At 39.1% G+C, this 17,411-nt stretch overlaps 1 protein-coding gene across 2 annotated transcripts; it reads left to right on the top strand.

The window, feature by feature from the left end:
* Positions 1-406: 406 nt before the first annotated feature.
* prkg3 (protein kinase cGMP-dependent 3) lies at positions 407-17,181 on the top strand. 2 transcript variants are annotated; one of them, XM_063001836.1, is made up of 22 exons: positions 407-604; positions 2,106-2,201; positions 2,428-2,490; positions 3,610-3,739; positions 4,390-4,556; positions 5,183-5,296; positions 5,474-5,579; positions 5,722-5,785; positions 6,385-6,462; positions 6,572-6,660; positions 7,268-7,333; positions 7,447-7,494; positions 7,846-7,887; positions 7,981-8,092; positions 8,253-8,389; positions 10,119-10,208; positions 10,680-10,821; positions 11,424-11,587; positions 12,261-12,377; positions 12,795-12,857; positions 13,368-13,443; positions 16,144-17,181. In XM_063001836.1, the coding sequence occupies exons 2-22, from the start codon at positions 2,114-2,116 to the stop codon at positions 16,228-16,230; spliced, it is 2,043 nt and encodes a 680-aa protein (XP_062857906.1). In that variant the 5' UTR covers positions 407-604; positions 2,106-2,113; the 3' UTR covers positions 16,231-17,181. The 2 variants fall into 2 exon arrangements, with proteins under 2 accessions (XP_062857906.1, XP_062857905.1); XM_063001835.1 differs by lacking the exons at positions 407-604; positions 2,106-2,201; positions 2,428-2,490 and having other exon boundaries at positions 3,130-3,739; positions 7,843-7,887.
* The last annotated feature ends 230 nt before the right edge of the window (positions 17,182-17,411 follow it).

Raw genomic sequence — 17,411 nt, 5'->3', positions numbered from 1 at the left:
ATGAAGTGTGTTGCAAGTACAACACACTAAATGTTTATATATTTACAAAATAAAATGAAGTTGATCCATGTAAAAAATTAGAAATCTTTTCTTAAAATTTTTTTTAAGCTTGAAAAAATTCAAGACAATGAACACATCACAGATTCTTTTTTATTGTGTTTTACAAAATGCCATGACTTTTTTGGAAATGGGGTTTGTAGATGGATCATATTCAATATCACAAAAACAGCAGGATCTTAGAACTTATTTTGATACATTTATTACATGTGATGTGGACTATAAATTTTCCAGGTCATGTCGTGAGGGGGTGGAGGAGCAGGTTAATGATCAGTCTCAGGCTGATAAGGAAACACACTCTAGAGTTACTGGATTTGACAGAATAGTGAATGACAGGGTGAAAGGAATACAAGTGTCTATGTATTTGTGTGTGCACTATATTTTGGTCAGTTGCTTAGCTCTTGTTGTGTTATGCATTAATTGGGTGTTGAGGAGTTTGGGCCTTCTAATGATTTTGTAACAGAACCCAGCAGCTGGATTTGTCTTTGTCAATGATTGTATACAGATAGTGGAGTGAAGCGGAAGTCGCTGTCACCTGCTTGTTCAGGTAAGAATGTAATGTATTATTTGGGATCAGATGATTATTTGATTTATACCTGTATATGACTTTCACTTAATATGGCCATTGTTAACATCGTAAATTTAATGGACCTGCTGCTGGGCTGAGGCCATAATGTTACAAACACTTGTAGGGAAAAGCACATCATGTAATCTTGGTAATTGAATAACTTCTGCAGGATTAAATTATACATCCAGCATTTTAGATGATTAATTTGGTGCATAAATGATTAGGATAAAGGGGTAAAGCCAATCATTTTTAAGCACAGTTTTCATAAACATTGAAATGAACATTAAATAAAAAGCACTTTAATAATTATTGAATTAAATAAATTTAATAATGAATTGAATAAAGCTGTTGAATAACAACATAAGTTACAGAAACTGACAGATGTGTGGGTGTGTAATGTATCTGACATGTTACTACGTGATTTCAAAGAGCTCTGTCTGACTCATAAACCATAAACCATAAAACCAGGGACCATAACTTGAGCTTATCATTTCTCAAAGGTTAACTGAAGTCTCAAAATCCTGATCATAATCTCGTTCCTATGCAAATCATGTCTGTATAACCCTGGAGTCCATAAATAAATGATTGTTCTTGTTCAGTTCATTTGAACTGTGCAGCTCTGGTGAATTATTGAACCTTGTGTGTTGGTGATCAGTTGATAGTTCAGAACGGAGGTCCAGACTCGGACTGTTAGCTGTGTGTTAAAAGCATTGAATACATTAGCAGAGGATGCTTGCAACTTTGTGAGCAAAATAAATGTTTCACTGAGGGGTTAAATAAACCTTTCTGGTTTGATATGTGTGCATGTAGGGTAGCAACCTTTAACTTCTGTGTAGGTTGTACTTATCTTTTTTTAAGTCAATATTTTTGTGTGTTATATAACAAAACATATCCAGCTAAATTTGTGGACACCTGGGATAATGTTGCACATCCAGTAATTTGTGTGGTCAGACAGATGCTGGACAAGAATGCATTCAACATTACAATTTATCCCAAAAATGTAGGGCTGAGGACTGGGTCACTGGATGTTTACAGAAAGTTGGAATGATATCACCTTTTATTTTTCTATATTATTTTTCCACTTCTTTTCACCTGCTAGAGATGGCCTCTCACAAAAAGCAGTATTGCATATGTAGAGTCACACACTGCTACCAGTGATTCAACCAACCATCCACCTTTGACCACCTGACAGAGGCAGCAGCAATAAGGAACCTAGTTTAACATTTCCTCCCTCAGGCACAGCCAATTGTGCCTATTGGATGCCCGGTCAGATTGCACCACCCAGGCACCCTATGAGAAAAGTATTTTTTAATCATGACCAGTCCGATGGGTGCACTGAGACTCAAACCCGGTTCTCTGCAGTGGTAGGCTGGCTTAATGGACTGCTGGCTTACCTAAGCGCCCATGGCTGAGTGTTTAAAAAAGCTGGTTGCTTTACTGCTAATAATAAAGATTTTAATCAAGATGTATGTTTCTGCAGTGGAAACCATGGATACTAAACTAAAGGAACTGCGACAAAAACTGGAAAAACAATGCAAGCTCAACCAGGAGCTACAGAATGAAAAACAAGAACTGGGTAAGTATGACTGAGTAATACACTGACACCATGACTACAATGATGCTACAGATCAGCTGGTCCACAAATCTAATTTACAAAGGTACAAATCTTCTGTTCTGAAATCTGAATGGGTCCACTGGTTCATCTGAATTGACTATTATAACACTGTAGGGTTTTTTTTTTTTTCAAAAGCTGTATGGTATATAGTATTTTTTATGAACACTTTCTTTTCCATTGTTCTCAGAGAGAAAGTTGAAGGAGAGGGATAAAGTCCTGGAGAAGCTGCAGAGTCGTTTGGATGAGCTTGGTGTGTACGAGCCTGTTTGTCATTAAACAAAGTTTTCAGAAGCACGTAATGAATTAATGTTTCTGGTTTTTCTGGTTTGTGTTTGGTGGAAAAAGAGGAGGCAGAACTGGAAGCAGTGGTTACATGGCATTCATGTAAAATTCCACTTCACAGATTTATTTCTTCTTCGGTTTGTACTCTCATTAGTCCAGATTTGTGACATTAAAAATTTGTCAAACAACAGCAACTTCTCTGAGAGGGCTTCTCACAAGACTTTGAAGTATGTCTGTAAGAATTTGTGCCCATTTATATAAAAGAGCATTTGTATGATGCCAGTCCCTCCATTGTTGTTCTAGTTCATTCCAAGGCTGTTCAGTGGGGCTGAGGTCAGTGCTCTGTGCAGGTCACTGAAGTTTCTTTAAACCAAACGTTTCTTTATGTCTTTATAGAGCTTGCTTCATACACAGGGACACAGTCAAAACCTTCCCTATACTATTGCTGCAAAGTTGGAAGCATATAATTAACATTTTCGGCATTTAGTAGACGCTTTTATCCAAAGCGACTTACAGTTGCGACAGTATACAATCTAAGCAATTGAGGGTTAAGGACCTTGCTCAAGGGCCCAACAGTGGCAACCTGGCACTGGTGAGGCTTGAACCAGCAACCTTCTGATTACTGGACCAGTACCTTAACCACTAGGCTACAACTGCCCTAATTTACTTTATATAATTAATGTATTACACCTGTCAGCTATTGTTTGGCTGAAACATATGAATTCAGAAATTAGAAAGGGTGTCCACACAGTATAGCTTGTTAGTGAGGCAATAGTTGAAAAAAGGTCTGAAAAGTGGTTAAAGAACATGATCAGGACTGAAAAATGTCACGTTAATAACTGATATAATGCAGCTGCACATCTGATTTTTAATCCTAAATACTCCCTCATCACCCCTGTGGTCTTGCTTCTACAGTTCCCCTGGAGATTTCATTGTTATTGAAACTTCTTTGTTTGTTTCACAGATTTTAATTATACAAAGAAAGGCCGTTATTTAGAAAAGCAGAGTCTGTCCCTGTGGTTAGCTGGGGTAAGTCATTTTCCAATGTCAATCGTGATGCTTATTAACTCTGTGTTTACTTTATCAGACCACTCATCTCATAGAAGCAGCAGTGAAAATACACTGGAAGTACGACAAAGCAGGGCAGCAGTCATGGCACCAGAACCTATTCCAGAAGACCTGGACATAGCTGCTACAAGGGTTAAAAAGAATCCCAGGTAAAAATCTTGCTCATTACATCTTATTCCATAAAGAAGCTGTCTAGTGTTGATTACCTGACCATGTGTTAAGAGCTGATTGTAATTATGTATTATTAATCAAGGTTGAAATAGGACAGTAAGCACTATACCAACTGTTAGCTTAGTAATTAATAGGTAACTGTCTGGGCACCAGAGGGCACTGCTGGCTAACCAGGTTTAAAATAAGCTCTGACAGCGATTTGATTCTTTTTTTATGCTAATGGGCCCTGACTAGACATGTACTCCTACATTTACCCTGTTTGTAGTACAGTACTTCTAACCAATCAAACTGCATGAATAATTTAGAGCACTGCTTGTGCGGTGATAAGGCTAGCAGGTGGTCCAGTCAGAATCCAGTCAGTTTTAACATTTTCCATCTTGTAAACCAAGCAAAGTAGCAGTTACACACAATGGCCTGTTTCTGATCTGCTAATTATGTATATAAACAAATGATAGGTATATTGCGCCAACTAGCCTAGCTTTGAACGTAAACAGGAACTCCTTGGGTTTGCAGTGCTAACATCCTGACACAAAAAGTTACGTAATTCTTAATTCATTACAGATGAGTGTCCAGTGTGAAACAAAGCTAGATTGATTGAATTACACTGTTGTGTGTGTATGTGTGTAAGTGAGCGGGCTCAGATCATTAAGGCAATGGAGAAGAACGATTTTCTGAGTCGCCTGGACGAGGAACAGATTAGCATGATGGTGGAACTGCTTTGCTCTCTGGACCGCTGCCCCGGTGATGAGATCATCAAAGAGGGGACCGAGGGTGACAGCTTGTATATAGTTGCAGGTAAGTGAGTGTGAGAATCTGTGTTTGGGTGTGTGTTATGTGGTATTTATTTATTTATTAGGATTTAACGTCATGTTTAACACACTTTGGTCACATTCATGACAGGACAGGTAGTTACTGGTTACACAAGATTCAACAGTTTAAGTCTTTAATGTCAAACACAGTCATGGACAATTTTGTATCTTTAGTTCACCTCAATTGCATGTCTTTGGACTGTGGGAGGAAACTGGAGCCCAGGAGGAAACCCACACAGACACGGGGAGAACATGCAAACTCCACACAGAAAGGACCCGTACCGCTCCACCTGGGAATCAAACCCTGAACCTTCTTTTGTGAGGAAAGCCCAATGTGCTATGTGCTAACACACATGGCATAATGTAACTCTTTATGTGGTATGGCTTTCTGTAAGAATTCACTGCTGGCTGGTGTAAAGAAGCAGCTGGTGACCGCACACATGTTGGAAGGGGTGCTAGTTTGTGGCTCTCCTTAGTCAGAATACAACAGGATATTTGACTTAAAAAGACTAGATTGGGAGAAAAAAGGGGGAGGGGTCATATTCCAAGTTGCTGTATGTATAGTGTTTGATTAGCATATGAATAGATGTAATACTTCCTTCTTTATTTTAGCGGGTGAACTCAGGGTCACTCAGGCAGGACGACATCTACGAACTTTGACATCAGGAGATGTGTTTGGTGAACTGGCTATTCTCTATAACTGCAAACGGACAGCTTCAGTCACAGGTCAGTTCCTCACCTACCACATATGATCATAACCACAAATTCTTCAAGCCTGTCAACACCTTTGCTTGCATTTAAAGGCTCAACAGGAGCCTGTTTTGTAAAATGTTAAACCCCCATCCACCCCACTTTTAAGAAGAAGTCATTTGGTAATAAAGTGCTCTAATTTCTCCCCACTAGCGAACACGGCTGTTAAGTTATGGTGCATCGAGCGACAAATATACAGAAGCATCATGGCAATCAAGTCCAAGAAGAAACGTGAACAACTGAAGGGTTTCCTTAAGACGTAAGACATTTCTTGATTTGTTTCTATTAACTGTTTTATTTTTGACTAAACTATTGAGTCAAATGCTGAGACAAGTCTGAAAATATGTAATATAGATTTTATTATTATTATCATTATTATTACTATTATTATTGCTTCACAGAGCTCGCACTTTTAAATCCCTGAGTGAAGGACAGCTTTCCAGCATCATTGACTCTATGGAGGAGGTTTGTGACTTTGGTACCATTGCCCTCACAATACTGCCTCTGATACAGTTTCTGCCTTTGCATTTAATTAAAAATGTAAATACTGAACAGCTTTGGAATGAACTGGAATTTAATAAAGGCTTTCTTGACCAACGATTCAGAATCACTGGGCGCAAGGCATGAACACACCCTGAACAGGGCACCAGCCCACTCGTCCATGAAATTCAAACCCTGACTGGGCAAGTGTAATAAGCCGCTGTGCCACCTGAGCTACCACAGAACAAACGTGTCTCCTTTTATATACAGTATAATGAATACACTTTTTCACATTTCTTACATGCATTTTTTATTTGTAGAGAATAGGTTTTGTTTGAAATTGTTTAACAAAGTAAAGTGTATTCATACATTTCTCTGAACAAAAAAAACAAATAATATAAAATCAATAAAAATGTCTCTTGGGGGTGCAGCAGTAAACCCTGCTAGTCCACTATCACTGAGATCCAGCTTAGTTTCTTATTATTAATACTTTTAATACAACTTTGCATCTTTGACCTTTTACAATAAAAAAATCTATTTTTAGCATTGCATCCCACACTGATCCACTCTTTTCTTACTTTTAGGTGAAGTTCCAGGACAATGAAGTGATTGTACGTGAAGGTGCTGAGGGAGACACATTTTACATTATTCTCGGAGGGCAGGTGAGGCGGAACAACAGCGTGACATCACATTTCTTTCAGGTCACTATGGTGCACATTCATTAAGGTTATATTTACTGTAAATTCATTTGAAATTTGCTTCTTTCGTCAGGTCTTGGTGACAAAGAAGGTGAACGGGCAGCAGAAAATGATCCGTTATATGGGTCAGGGGGAACATTTTGGAGAGCTGGCACTCATACGGTAGGAATATGAATTGATGAATGCTACTTTACTTTATTGATAAATTAATTTATTATACCACCAAAAGTATGTAAACATTTGACTATAAGCTTGATAGATCTTCTATTCCGAAATCATGGGTATGAATATGGGTTTTTTTCCCTTGATCTCCTCTTCTGTGGCTATACCAGCCTTCACTTATCTAGAAAGGCTTTCTATTTGTAGCTTTTGGATTGTGACTGTGGGAATTGTGCCCATACAGACGAAATCGAGCAGACATGGCTCAAAATGAAGATTCCAATTCAGTCCGAAGAGGTTCAGTGGGGTTGAGGTTAAGGCTCTGTGCAGAAGTCTTAATGGATGTTGCTTTGTGCACAGAAGTGCAGACATGCTGGTAGAGCAAAGGGCCTGTTCGCAAAGTAAAAGAACTATTAATTTTTATATAGTTGAGGTCCACATACCTTTGGACAAGTGCTGTATCTGCTAATGGATTAAACACCAATTTTAAAAAGTCCTGAGCGTGTTCCTGCTTTGTGCCCAGTGATTTCCAGTGGAACCAGACCTACCTCAGCCCTGACCAGGACTAAGTGGGTAATTAAAGTATTCCAGATATGTGTTTGTTTTTCAGTGAGATCTTAAGGACAGCTACCTGCACTGCTGTGGGTGAAGTCACCTGCTTCTCTATTGATAAAGAGTAAGATTTATTCACCCTATTCAACCAACCATACACAGAAAGTTCATTTTTACATAAACATGAAGTATTTTTCTGGTTTATGTCATGTAAAAATGTTTGATATTCTTTTGCAGGGTTTTTGAGGAGACAGTTCCAATTGAGAGTCTGGAGCTTCATGATGAGTACGGTGGTTTTATTTCCAGATCCTTCATTTCAGCACATACATGCTGAGCTAAAATAGCAACACACCACAATTTGATCACAATGAAAAATGACTGGATGCTATTAAAGCATATGCACGTCCTCCAAATGTACCTTCAGTGTAATTTATACTTTGTGCTGATGCGTCAATACTAAATGTAAAATAGATACAAATTATTTTTACACATTCTGCTGATATTACAAAATATGCTGCTGTCAGATATAAAATTAGGTCTTGCTTAGTACTGTAAGATTAAATAGTGTTTGTTGGCAGCAGTAGGATCATGGATTTGGGTCATGTATTGATTTTGGACCTTTTCTGTTGTAAGCAGTCCAGATCTTCTAGATAATGTTGACACTACGGAAAAAGTGAGGTAAGTTTCTTGACATCTTGCATGTTTGATATGTAAGTCAGAGAGTGGATAAAATTTTTGACTGTAATGTCTGTCTCTGTTTGTTATTTCCAGTCTAGTGTCCTCCCTGCAGCTGAAGGATCTAATCCCTGCCCTGTATCAGGAGGGTCGTTATCAGGGCAGCCCTGTCACCCTTGGACTGGGAGGATTTGGACGTGTGGAACTGGTACAGTAAAATATTGAAATCAGTCAGAAATGACTGAATGTAGGCACATCATCTATATTAATAAAAAATTAATTAATTACACCTGTCAGACTTCACACACAGTCATCATCTGGCTCAGAATCGTTCATGATGGTACAGACGACCTTTGATTGTTTTAAAGGTAACCACGCTGAATCATGGAAAATATTATGCAATGAAAAAGGTCAGCAAGAAGCTGATTGTGGAGAAGAGGCAGACAGAACATATCCTGTTTGAGAAGAAGCTTTTGCTGGATATTGAGAGCGACTTTATCGTCAGGTCAGCTTTTACTTCTGAAAGCATTTGAACCTTCTTAATGTATACAGTGTATCACAAAAGTGAGTACACCCCTCACATTTCTGCAGATATTTAAGTATATCTTTTCATGGGACAACACTGACAAAATGACACTTTGACACAATGAAAAGTAGTCTGTGTGCAGCTTATATAACAGTGTAAATTTATTCTTCCCTCAAAATAACTCAATATACAGCCATTAATGTCTAAACCACCGGCAACAAAAGTGAGTACACCCCTAAGAGACTACACCCCTAAATGTCCAAATTGAGCACTGCTTGTCATTTTCCCTCCAAAATGTCATGTGACTCGTTAGTGTTACTAGGTCTCAGGTGTGCATAGGGAGCAGGTGTGTTCAATTTAGTAGTACAGCTCTCACACTCTCTTATACTGGTCACTGAAAGGTCCAACATGGCACCTCATGGCAAAGAACTCTCTGAGGATCTTAAAAGACGAATTGTTGCGCTACATGAAGATGGCCAAGGCTACAAGAAGATTGCCAACACCCTGAAACTGAGCTGCAGCACAGTGGCCAAGATCATCCAGCGTTTTAAAAGAGCAGGGTGCACTCAGAACAGACCTCGCGTTGGTCGTCCAAAGAAGCTGAGTGCACGTGCTCAGCATCACATCCAACTGCTGTCTTTGAAAGATAGGCGCAGGAGTGCTGTCAGCATTGCTGCAGAGATTGAAAAGGTGGGGGGTCAGCCTGTCAGTGCTCAGACCATACGCCGCACACTACATCAAATTGGTCTGCATGGCTGTCACCCCAGAAGGAAGCCTCTTCTGAAGTCTCTACACAAGAAAGCCTGCAAACAGTTTGCTGAAGACATGTCAACAAAGGACATGGATTACTGGAACCATGTCCTATGGTCTGATGAGACCAAGATTAATTTGTTTGGTTCAGATGGTCTCAAGCATGTGTGGCGGCAATCAGGTGAGGAGTACAAAGATAAGTGTGTCATGCCTACAGTCAAGCATGGTGGTGGGAATGCCATGGTCTGGGGCTGCATGAGTGCAGCAGGTGTTGGGGAGTTACATTTCATTGAGGGACACATGAACTCCAATATGTACTGTGAAATACTGAAGCAGAGCATGATCCCCTCCCTCTGGAAACTGGGTCGCAGGGCAGTGTTCCAGCATGATAATGACCCCAAACACACCTCTAAGACGGCCACTGCTTTATTGAAGAGGCTGAGGGTAAAGGTGATGGACTGTCCAAGCATGTCTCCAGACCTAAACCCAATAGAACATCTTTGGGGCATCCTCAAGCGGAAGGTGGAGGAGCGCAAAGTCTCGAATATCCGCCAGCTCCATGATGTCGTCATGGAGGAGTGGAAAAGCATTCCAGTGGCAACCTGTGAAGCTCTGGTAAACTCCATGCCCAGGAGAGTTAAGGCAGTTCTGGGAAATAATGGTGGCCACACAAAATATTGACACTTCAGGAACTTTCACTAAGGGGTGTACTCACTTTTGTTGCCGGTGGTTTAGACATTAATGGCTGTATATTGAGTTATTTTGAGGGAAGAATAAATTTACACTGTTATATAAGCTGCACACAGACTACTTTTCATTGTGTCAAAGTGTCATTTTGTCAGTGTTGTCCCATGAAAAGATATACTTAAATATCTGCAGAAATGTGAGGGGTGTACTCACTTTTGTGATACACTGTATGTGCTATAACCTCTGTTTAACCATCTCTCTCTTCCTTTAGGTTGTACAGCACCTTTAAAGACTCGCGCTACATCTACATGGTGATGGAGTTTTGCTCTGGGGGAGAGCTTTGGACCAAGCTCAAAGAAGTGTACGTTTAGTCCACAATTTTCATCCAATCCTTATGATCATTATTTCAAAAATATACTCAGTTTTACTGTTATGGGGGATGTCACACATTTTTACTGTAAGGTCTGTTAATAAGGTGTTGAACACTATGAGCAGAGCTTCAGTGCCTCCTGGCAACAATTTTCAAAGTCTCTTGAAGTGTACTAAATTAAACGGTTTAATGATCCTTAATCATTTACTTTTACAAATATGCCATAACAGAAAAGGGGTAATTATTTTTTACACCACTGTACTGTGCCAGATGATGTCCCCAATGCAGTCTGTCAGTCTTGTGATTAAAACTCATAACTTTTCATTCACTTAAACAGCAACATTTGACAACCATTCATTAATGCTCATTTAAAGCTACATGTATGGTGTGTGTGTGTGTGTGTGTGTGTGTGTATATGTGTGTGTGTGTATATGTGTGTGTGTGTGTGTGTGTGTGTTACAGGAATCGTTTTGAAGAGAGCGTTGCTGTATTTATAACAGCATGTGTGGTCGAGGCATTTTCTTATCTCCATAAGAAAAACATTTTGTACCGAGACCTGAAACCTGAGAATCTCATGCTGGACTCTAAAGGATATGTCAAGCTGGTGAATACACCTTTTTCATTTCATTATTCATTTTCATCACCTGCAAGGTGGTAACACCTGGGACAAGGTGACAATCCATCGCTAATCCATCGCAAAAAATGTGCTTCCTCCAAATCTGTGCAACATAGCTGGTAGCTGCATTAGAAACATTAACACTATTTAATGTATTTTATCACATTTTAAGGCATTAAACGGAGTCGCACCCCTTTATATTACTGACTTGCTTCATCTTTACCTTGGTTGGAGGTCACTGTTCCTTTTTGCTGTTCCATGGTCTCACCTCGAACTCCATACATGCATCTTCTGTTATAATGTTCTTACAAATATCAAAAGATAAATAACACAACAGTCTTACAGCTTTTTTTTTTTTGCCAAAAAAGAGGCCAAAATTATTTTAGGTCAAGTGATCTAGTGACTAATAAACTAGCCACTCAGTGACATGATAAAAAAGATTTCATAAACATGGAATGACTTTGACCAGTTTCCTGTAAACAATAAAATATGTTCTTACAATTCATATAACTATTTTAAAAGAACACAATGAGTGAAAGTGTTTTACCCATTCAAGAAAAAAACTGTGTTTCACTGTGTTCTGTCTGCAGGTGGATTTTGGCTTTGCTAAGCGGTTACAGAGAGGACAGAAGACCTATTCTTTCTGTGGAACACCAGAATACATCGCTCCAGAGATCATTCAGAATCAAGGCCACGACTTTGCAGCAGATTTCTGGTCACTGGGCATCCTGGTTTATGAGCTTCTTGTAGGAAGGTAGGAGGAAATTAATCAAACAGCAAAGTCACACCAAGGGCTATCTTGCTTTAAAACAAGTCGATGTAGGAGTGTATGCATCAAGAAGGGTAATTTGGTGTAATAACTTCCCAATCTAGTATGCAGACCAGCTCCACGGTGGTGAGCCAAAAGAAAAAAGTACATGCACATCACATTTGTTATGCTGGATTTTGATTTTACTGCATTACACTGTTTGTTGCCAATCAAATCTAGCATGCCCAAAATATCAATAAGTGCCATTTCCCAGAATACATATTTCACATATGGGTATTTTAGCATCTGAACAATCTGAGGCATTAATTCCCCAGCAGATAGGAGTGAGTGACATAATGTGGAAAACAAAACTAAATAAAATTTGGCAGCTGTGTTTTACAATGATGTTTAATGCCAAATGTACTATTTTTGTTTTGGAAAGGTGTTTAATTATTATTGTTATAATTCTATGAGCTATTATCATCAATAAATCAGTAGGTTATTTTCCCTAATGATGTTTTAATGATGTTTGCTTTATACTAGCCAAGTACAACATGTTAAAGCTTACACACCTGGGCATTGGCTTTAGATAAGCTCATGATAATGTGCCACCATGTTAACAGAGATAAGCACGAATTTTAGTATTTTGTTTGTGTGTGCACATTTGTGTATGTTCTAGCCCACCTTTTTCGAGCTCAGAGCCACAGAAGATCTACACCAAGGTGTTGGACGGGGTGATTAAGTACCCACCACTCATGGGAGAGGCGGCTAGATCTCTAATAAGCAAGCTCTGCAGGTACAAAATGCAATCATTTGGACAAATAGATAATTATCATTTCATTTTTAGTAGTATAACATCTTTACTACTGTTTGACAGTACCTTTTTAAAAACACAGTAATGTTTTGGGGACTAAAAAGACTCAGTTGGTCCAGTTTTTAAATATTTTTGTCATTCTTTTGTTATGCACACAAGGAAGAATGGCAAAAACATTGGCTTTGGCACTGAAAGAGCTCCCTAAATGGTTTTTTTTTCTGCTGTGGCTTGGACCTCTTAAACTTTGCATTTTACAAGCTGTCCCAACTATATATGATTAGACTAAAGGTATATACCATTAACATAATATCTGAATCACCAGATAATAATTTGTTGCTGTTGTTTTTATTATTTACATAAAATCAAATTGTGATAAAAGATTAATGCTGTGTTCTGCAGACCACGCCCAGGTCAAAGGCTAGGAAACACCAAAAATGGAATCAAAGATGTCCGTAATCACAGGTAACTCATTTGTCTTCTAGTTATAGTACGGCCAACATTATCTGGACACCTGTTCTAATAAAAGGCTTCAACTGTTTTAGACTCACACATTACTAACAGGAGCATAAAACCAACAATATAGAATACAGGTCCATTGTGTATCATGTGTACCCTGCCTGAGTCCCACACTGCCTACAGAGCATATCAGAAGCTTCGTGAATTAAGTTTTTATAGTAAAGAAGTCTTTATAAAGCACCAATTCATTGTAGGGCGACAATTATATTCACTTTCCCATTAAAGCATTCCAAAGTGCAGTGTAAAGTGCACCCACTCTACCAGCTGTGTTACACAGATCCCAACAGTCATGATCCAAACTGTAGTAGAAAGCCTTTAATTGGAGGTGAAGGTTAGTGTCCACATGTTTTGGCCATATATTGTACCTGTATCTGTCTATTCATATCCATAATGTATTAAATAAATATGGACATTATGGAGCAGCATGTATGTAAAAACTCCTTTCTGTCCTGACAGGTGGTTTACAAGTATAAACTGGCACAAACTGAGAATGACCCAGATCGAGGCTCCGACAATCAAGCTCATCCGAAAGGTCAGACCTCCAGCTTCATATTGCTTGTAAAATCTCTGATGTGTGACGGTCCGAGGTTCCTTTAGAAATACTTAATGACCAGCAACAGACTTTTTTTAACGACAGCACAGCGTATCCAATTCCCCAACTGTAGGTTTCTCCGACTATCACAAGCACGGCTGAGAGTTTAGGATCTCCAGCTAGAGCAAGGGTGGGCTAGTTCATTAGACCACTCCACTACCTGGCCTGACTCATGCAGACATTGTTTACTAGTGCTTACAAGTGTTGTCCTGGCTGTTTTTCAGTCTGCTCTCTATGTCCTACATAGTGTGTAATTAAACCATTCAAAATGCACAAATTTAATACAGACACAGACTGTGCAGACACAGTCGCTGTTTGAGGCACAGATTGTTTCTCTCTGATAAAACCCATTTAGGCAAAAATCAGCTAAAACATTCTCCAAACTCTCATTAAATGTCATAAGTATTTGGAGCCTAGTGGGGCAGTTGTAGCCTAGTGGTTAAGGTACTGGACTAGTAATCAAAAGGTTGCTGGTTCAAGCTCCACCTCGGCCAGGTTGCCACTGTTGGGCCCTTGAGCAAGGCCCTTAACCCTTTATTGCTTAGATTGTATACTGTCACAGTACTGTAAGTAACTTTGGATAAAAGCGTCTTTTAAATGCCAAAAATGTAAATGTAAATAAATATTTAGTTATTTTCTATTTATACTGTATATTGTGGCTGGTTTCAGATAGAATTTAAGTGCATCATGTGCCAGTACATTTATTATCTTTAACCAAGGCCATAGCCATGAATTGAATATTGGAGGGGACCAAATCTACCACCTGGGGTTTCTGCTACTGATGGGAACACCGATGGATCATAAAATTATGTAAAGCTATTTGAGTGGAATATATTTATTTATAATTTTTAGGGCTGTATACTGGGTGGGGGATTTTGAGCATATTTAAATATTGGGAAAACATGTTTCCCAGTATATATTATGATTACCTTGTCTTCAACATTTGATACTTCAATAATTCTTCCTTTTAAATCTTGCTTCTTTGTAGTTCATTACTTTATTAAATACGTCAGAAATGATTAAGAGAAGTATGGGCAGATTGTAGAGTTTTAACAGCAGTGCCGAATTAAAAAAGCATCCTAATATCCGTATGCTGTTGGTCCCACGTGGTAACTGAAATATACCTCAGTTCTCTGGCCAGCAGATGGTCTGCTGCATCTACAAAATCGGCCAAATGTTTCCAGCAGTAGAAAAAATACTTCTGATTACTAAAATGCTAATAACAAGCTCAGCTGGTGGTGTGGGTTTGACCAATGCTCCCCGAATTCTGTTGCACTGAACTGATGAGAAGCTGTATGTGCTTTTAACATCTGCTTTTAGGAATAAGCAAATTAAAGTATGCACATGTTGCTGCCTGTAAAGTGTGGAAACATTACTGAAATCTACAAAAGTTTTATTTGCAGTAAAATAATCAAAAGGATTTGCATACAATTTTTAATATTATTCCTAGTATTAATAAAAATTCAGAAAACAGCAAATCTGTTACTCATTTTCTTGGCTACGTTTGGTCTATGGATAACATACCGGGAACACAGGGAGCAAGGCAGGACACTCGGGCGAAAACATATCCAGAAAAGAGAGCATCACAGGAGCTGAAGCCCAGAGATGGATTCACTTCATGTCCAGGATGTGAATCTGGGTATTTCCGGGTGAACCGTTCCTAATCAGGATTAATTAGTTGATATAAAAATAAAAAAATTGTAGGTGCCCAGGTGGTGCAGTGGGATATTCCGCTCACACACTAGCACCTATTTTTTGAACTCCCGGGTTCGAGGCTCTGTGTTGCCACCGGTCGGCTGGGCGCCATCTGGCGGGCATAATTGGCAGTGCCTGCAGCAGAAACTAATTGGCCACCGTATCTGCAGGGTGGGGGCCGGACTATGTGTGGGTGGGTGGGTCTTCATGCGCTGTGTAAGGACCCTGATTGGCAGAAGAAATGCCCGTGCAGGAAGCGCGGACGAGAAGAGGAGGGCTGTACACGTGTAAAGAAGACGTGGGCAGCGGCGTGCTCTTCTTGGATGCAAATCTGGAGTCTGTCAGCAACAGAAGACAAATTGGATGCGCTTAATTGGGAGAAAGATGGGGAGAAAAATGCATTCAAAAAAAAATTTAATCTGAACATTTTTCTCCTTGACATAATAGTGCATTTTGCACCCACTTATGCAAACTGTACATAAGATTATTACATGCCATTCTCCATATTTGCATTTTATAAATTACTTTAAATTTCAATTAATCACTGCTGGTGCTGAATAAATTTCTAATTATCCAGTATTTTGTGCCACATAGTGCACATTCATTAAGGCAAAAGGGATGCCATCCTGCATATAGTTTTCAGTTCACCAGCTTCCATGTTTATTTGCTGGAAATATCAAGTTTCAGTATTTCAACAAGCAAAGTTGTAAACCAAACCAAAGACCTTAAGTACCAAAGAATTTAAGTACTGATGTTGCCAGCACACTTGATCCAGCTTATAATGGCTTAACAGTTTTTTAATAAGATGGATCAGATGTGTTGAAAATAAGAACTTAAATCTATGCAAGACATAGGGCTTTCAAAACTGACATTAAAAAAACTGGTTATAGAGCAGGATTTCAGATAGATGTACAGTAGTTATATGGTGGTGGTGTCTGTTTTCAGGGTCCATGCTACATCAACTTTGACCGTTTCCCCCACGATAAGACTCTGGCAGACGAGGAGTTCTCTGGGTTTGATGAAAATTTCTGATTAGCGGATGAGTTCACTTGGACCTGCTACTCCATCACAGTTATGTGGAGTTCTTTTGGCTGATCTCCTTTCCTGAAAGTTCTGTCTTGAATATGAAGAAGAATTATTCAGTCTCCCAATCTCACCTCATTAAGAAGAAATCAGAGTCAGTTATGGAGGCCATCTGGATCATCTGGTGGTGAGAATACTAGAGTTTAACAGATGTCTAGAGAGCTTCATAAAGTTTATACTGTACAACATTACCCAGGGAGAGAGACGTTTTTTTTTTTTACAGAGTAGGGTAAGGGTTGGGGTTGGCATTCATACACTATATGGCCAAAAATATGTGGACAGCTGACCATGAGCTTGTTAGACAAAATGGTCAATAATTTGTATTTGAGTTTGCACTTTATGGTAGCTGTAATGAATTAAAGAATTGTAGTGTATCTGTGGGAGTTTATGTTTTTATGCCTGATGTTGCATGATAAGGCCTGGTATGAAATAAATGTGCCCATGAGCTAAGGCCAAATGGTTCTGTGCAGACCGCCGGTGTTTTTTCACACCAACCTTAAACCATGTCCTTATTGACCTTACCTTACTTTATTTAACTGATTTTTTACACCTGGTACCAATGGGTGTGGCAGAGCCACCTAAACTTATTAATTAGGAGGGGTGTCCATATACTTTTGACCATATAGTGTAGCTTTAATTTTTGTTTGTCTAATATATAACTTCTTTTTGTTTGTTTGTGAGATCTCTGATCTGATTTTGTGTAGAATTGGGTTATACACAATGTAACATTGGTTTATGTGCAGGAGTGTATAATGTGGACATGAACACAAAAAGTACCATCTGTCATTCATCAATCATTACAGGAGACCCGACCAAGACTAACAAATCGTGTTTATAATTTTCACTTTGAATGTATAAAGTCTAGTGAGATTCTATAAAGCTTTTACAGACTGGAATTAATCTGTCTCTGTATTTTTTCCATTTCATTTTCATTAGTTGCTTTGTCCTGGTCAGGGTCGCAGCAGGTCAGGCTCCAGCAGAAAACACTGGGCATAAGACAGGACTAATCTAGACAGTCCAATCAGGGATTTAACAACCCCTCCAACACATAGCCACATATAGCCAGTTATGTCAGTGTAGGCCACTGACACGGCTGAGATTCAAACCCAGATCTCAGCAGGGGTGTGTTA

Source organism: Trichomycterus rosablanca, chromosome 9 (assembly GCF_030014385.1).
Source record: "Trichomycterus rosablanca isolate fTriRos1 chromosome 9, fTriRos1.hap1, whole genome shotgun sequence".
Taxonomy (NCBI): domain Eukaryota; kingdom Metazoa; phylum Chordata; class Actinopteri; order Siluriformes; family Trichomycteridae; genus Trichomycterus; species Trichomycterus rosablanca.
The sequence above is the reverse complement of the archived record's forward strand: the minus strand, read 5'-3'. Positions and strand labels throughout refer to the sequence as shown.

Bases quoted from the DNA above. Each gene is read 5' to 3' on its own strand.
- prkg3 (XM_063001836.1), top strand. From the start codon at position 2,114: ATGGATACTAAACTAAAGGAACTGCGACAAAAACTGGAAAAACAATGC. The intron at 2,491-3,609 runs GTGTGTACGAGC...TTACTTTATCAG, and splicing joins GAGTCGTTTGGATGAGCTTG to ACCACTCATCTCATAGAAGC. The intron at 7,334-7,446 runs GTAAGATTTATT...ATTCTTTTGCAG, and splicing joins TGCTTCTCTATTGATAAAGA to GGTTTTTGAGGAGACAGTTC.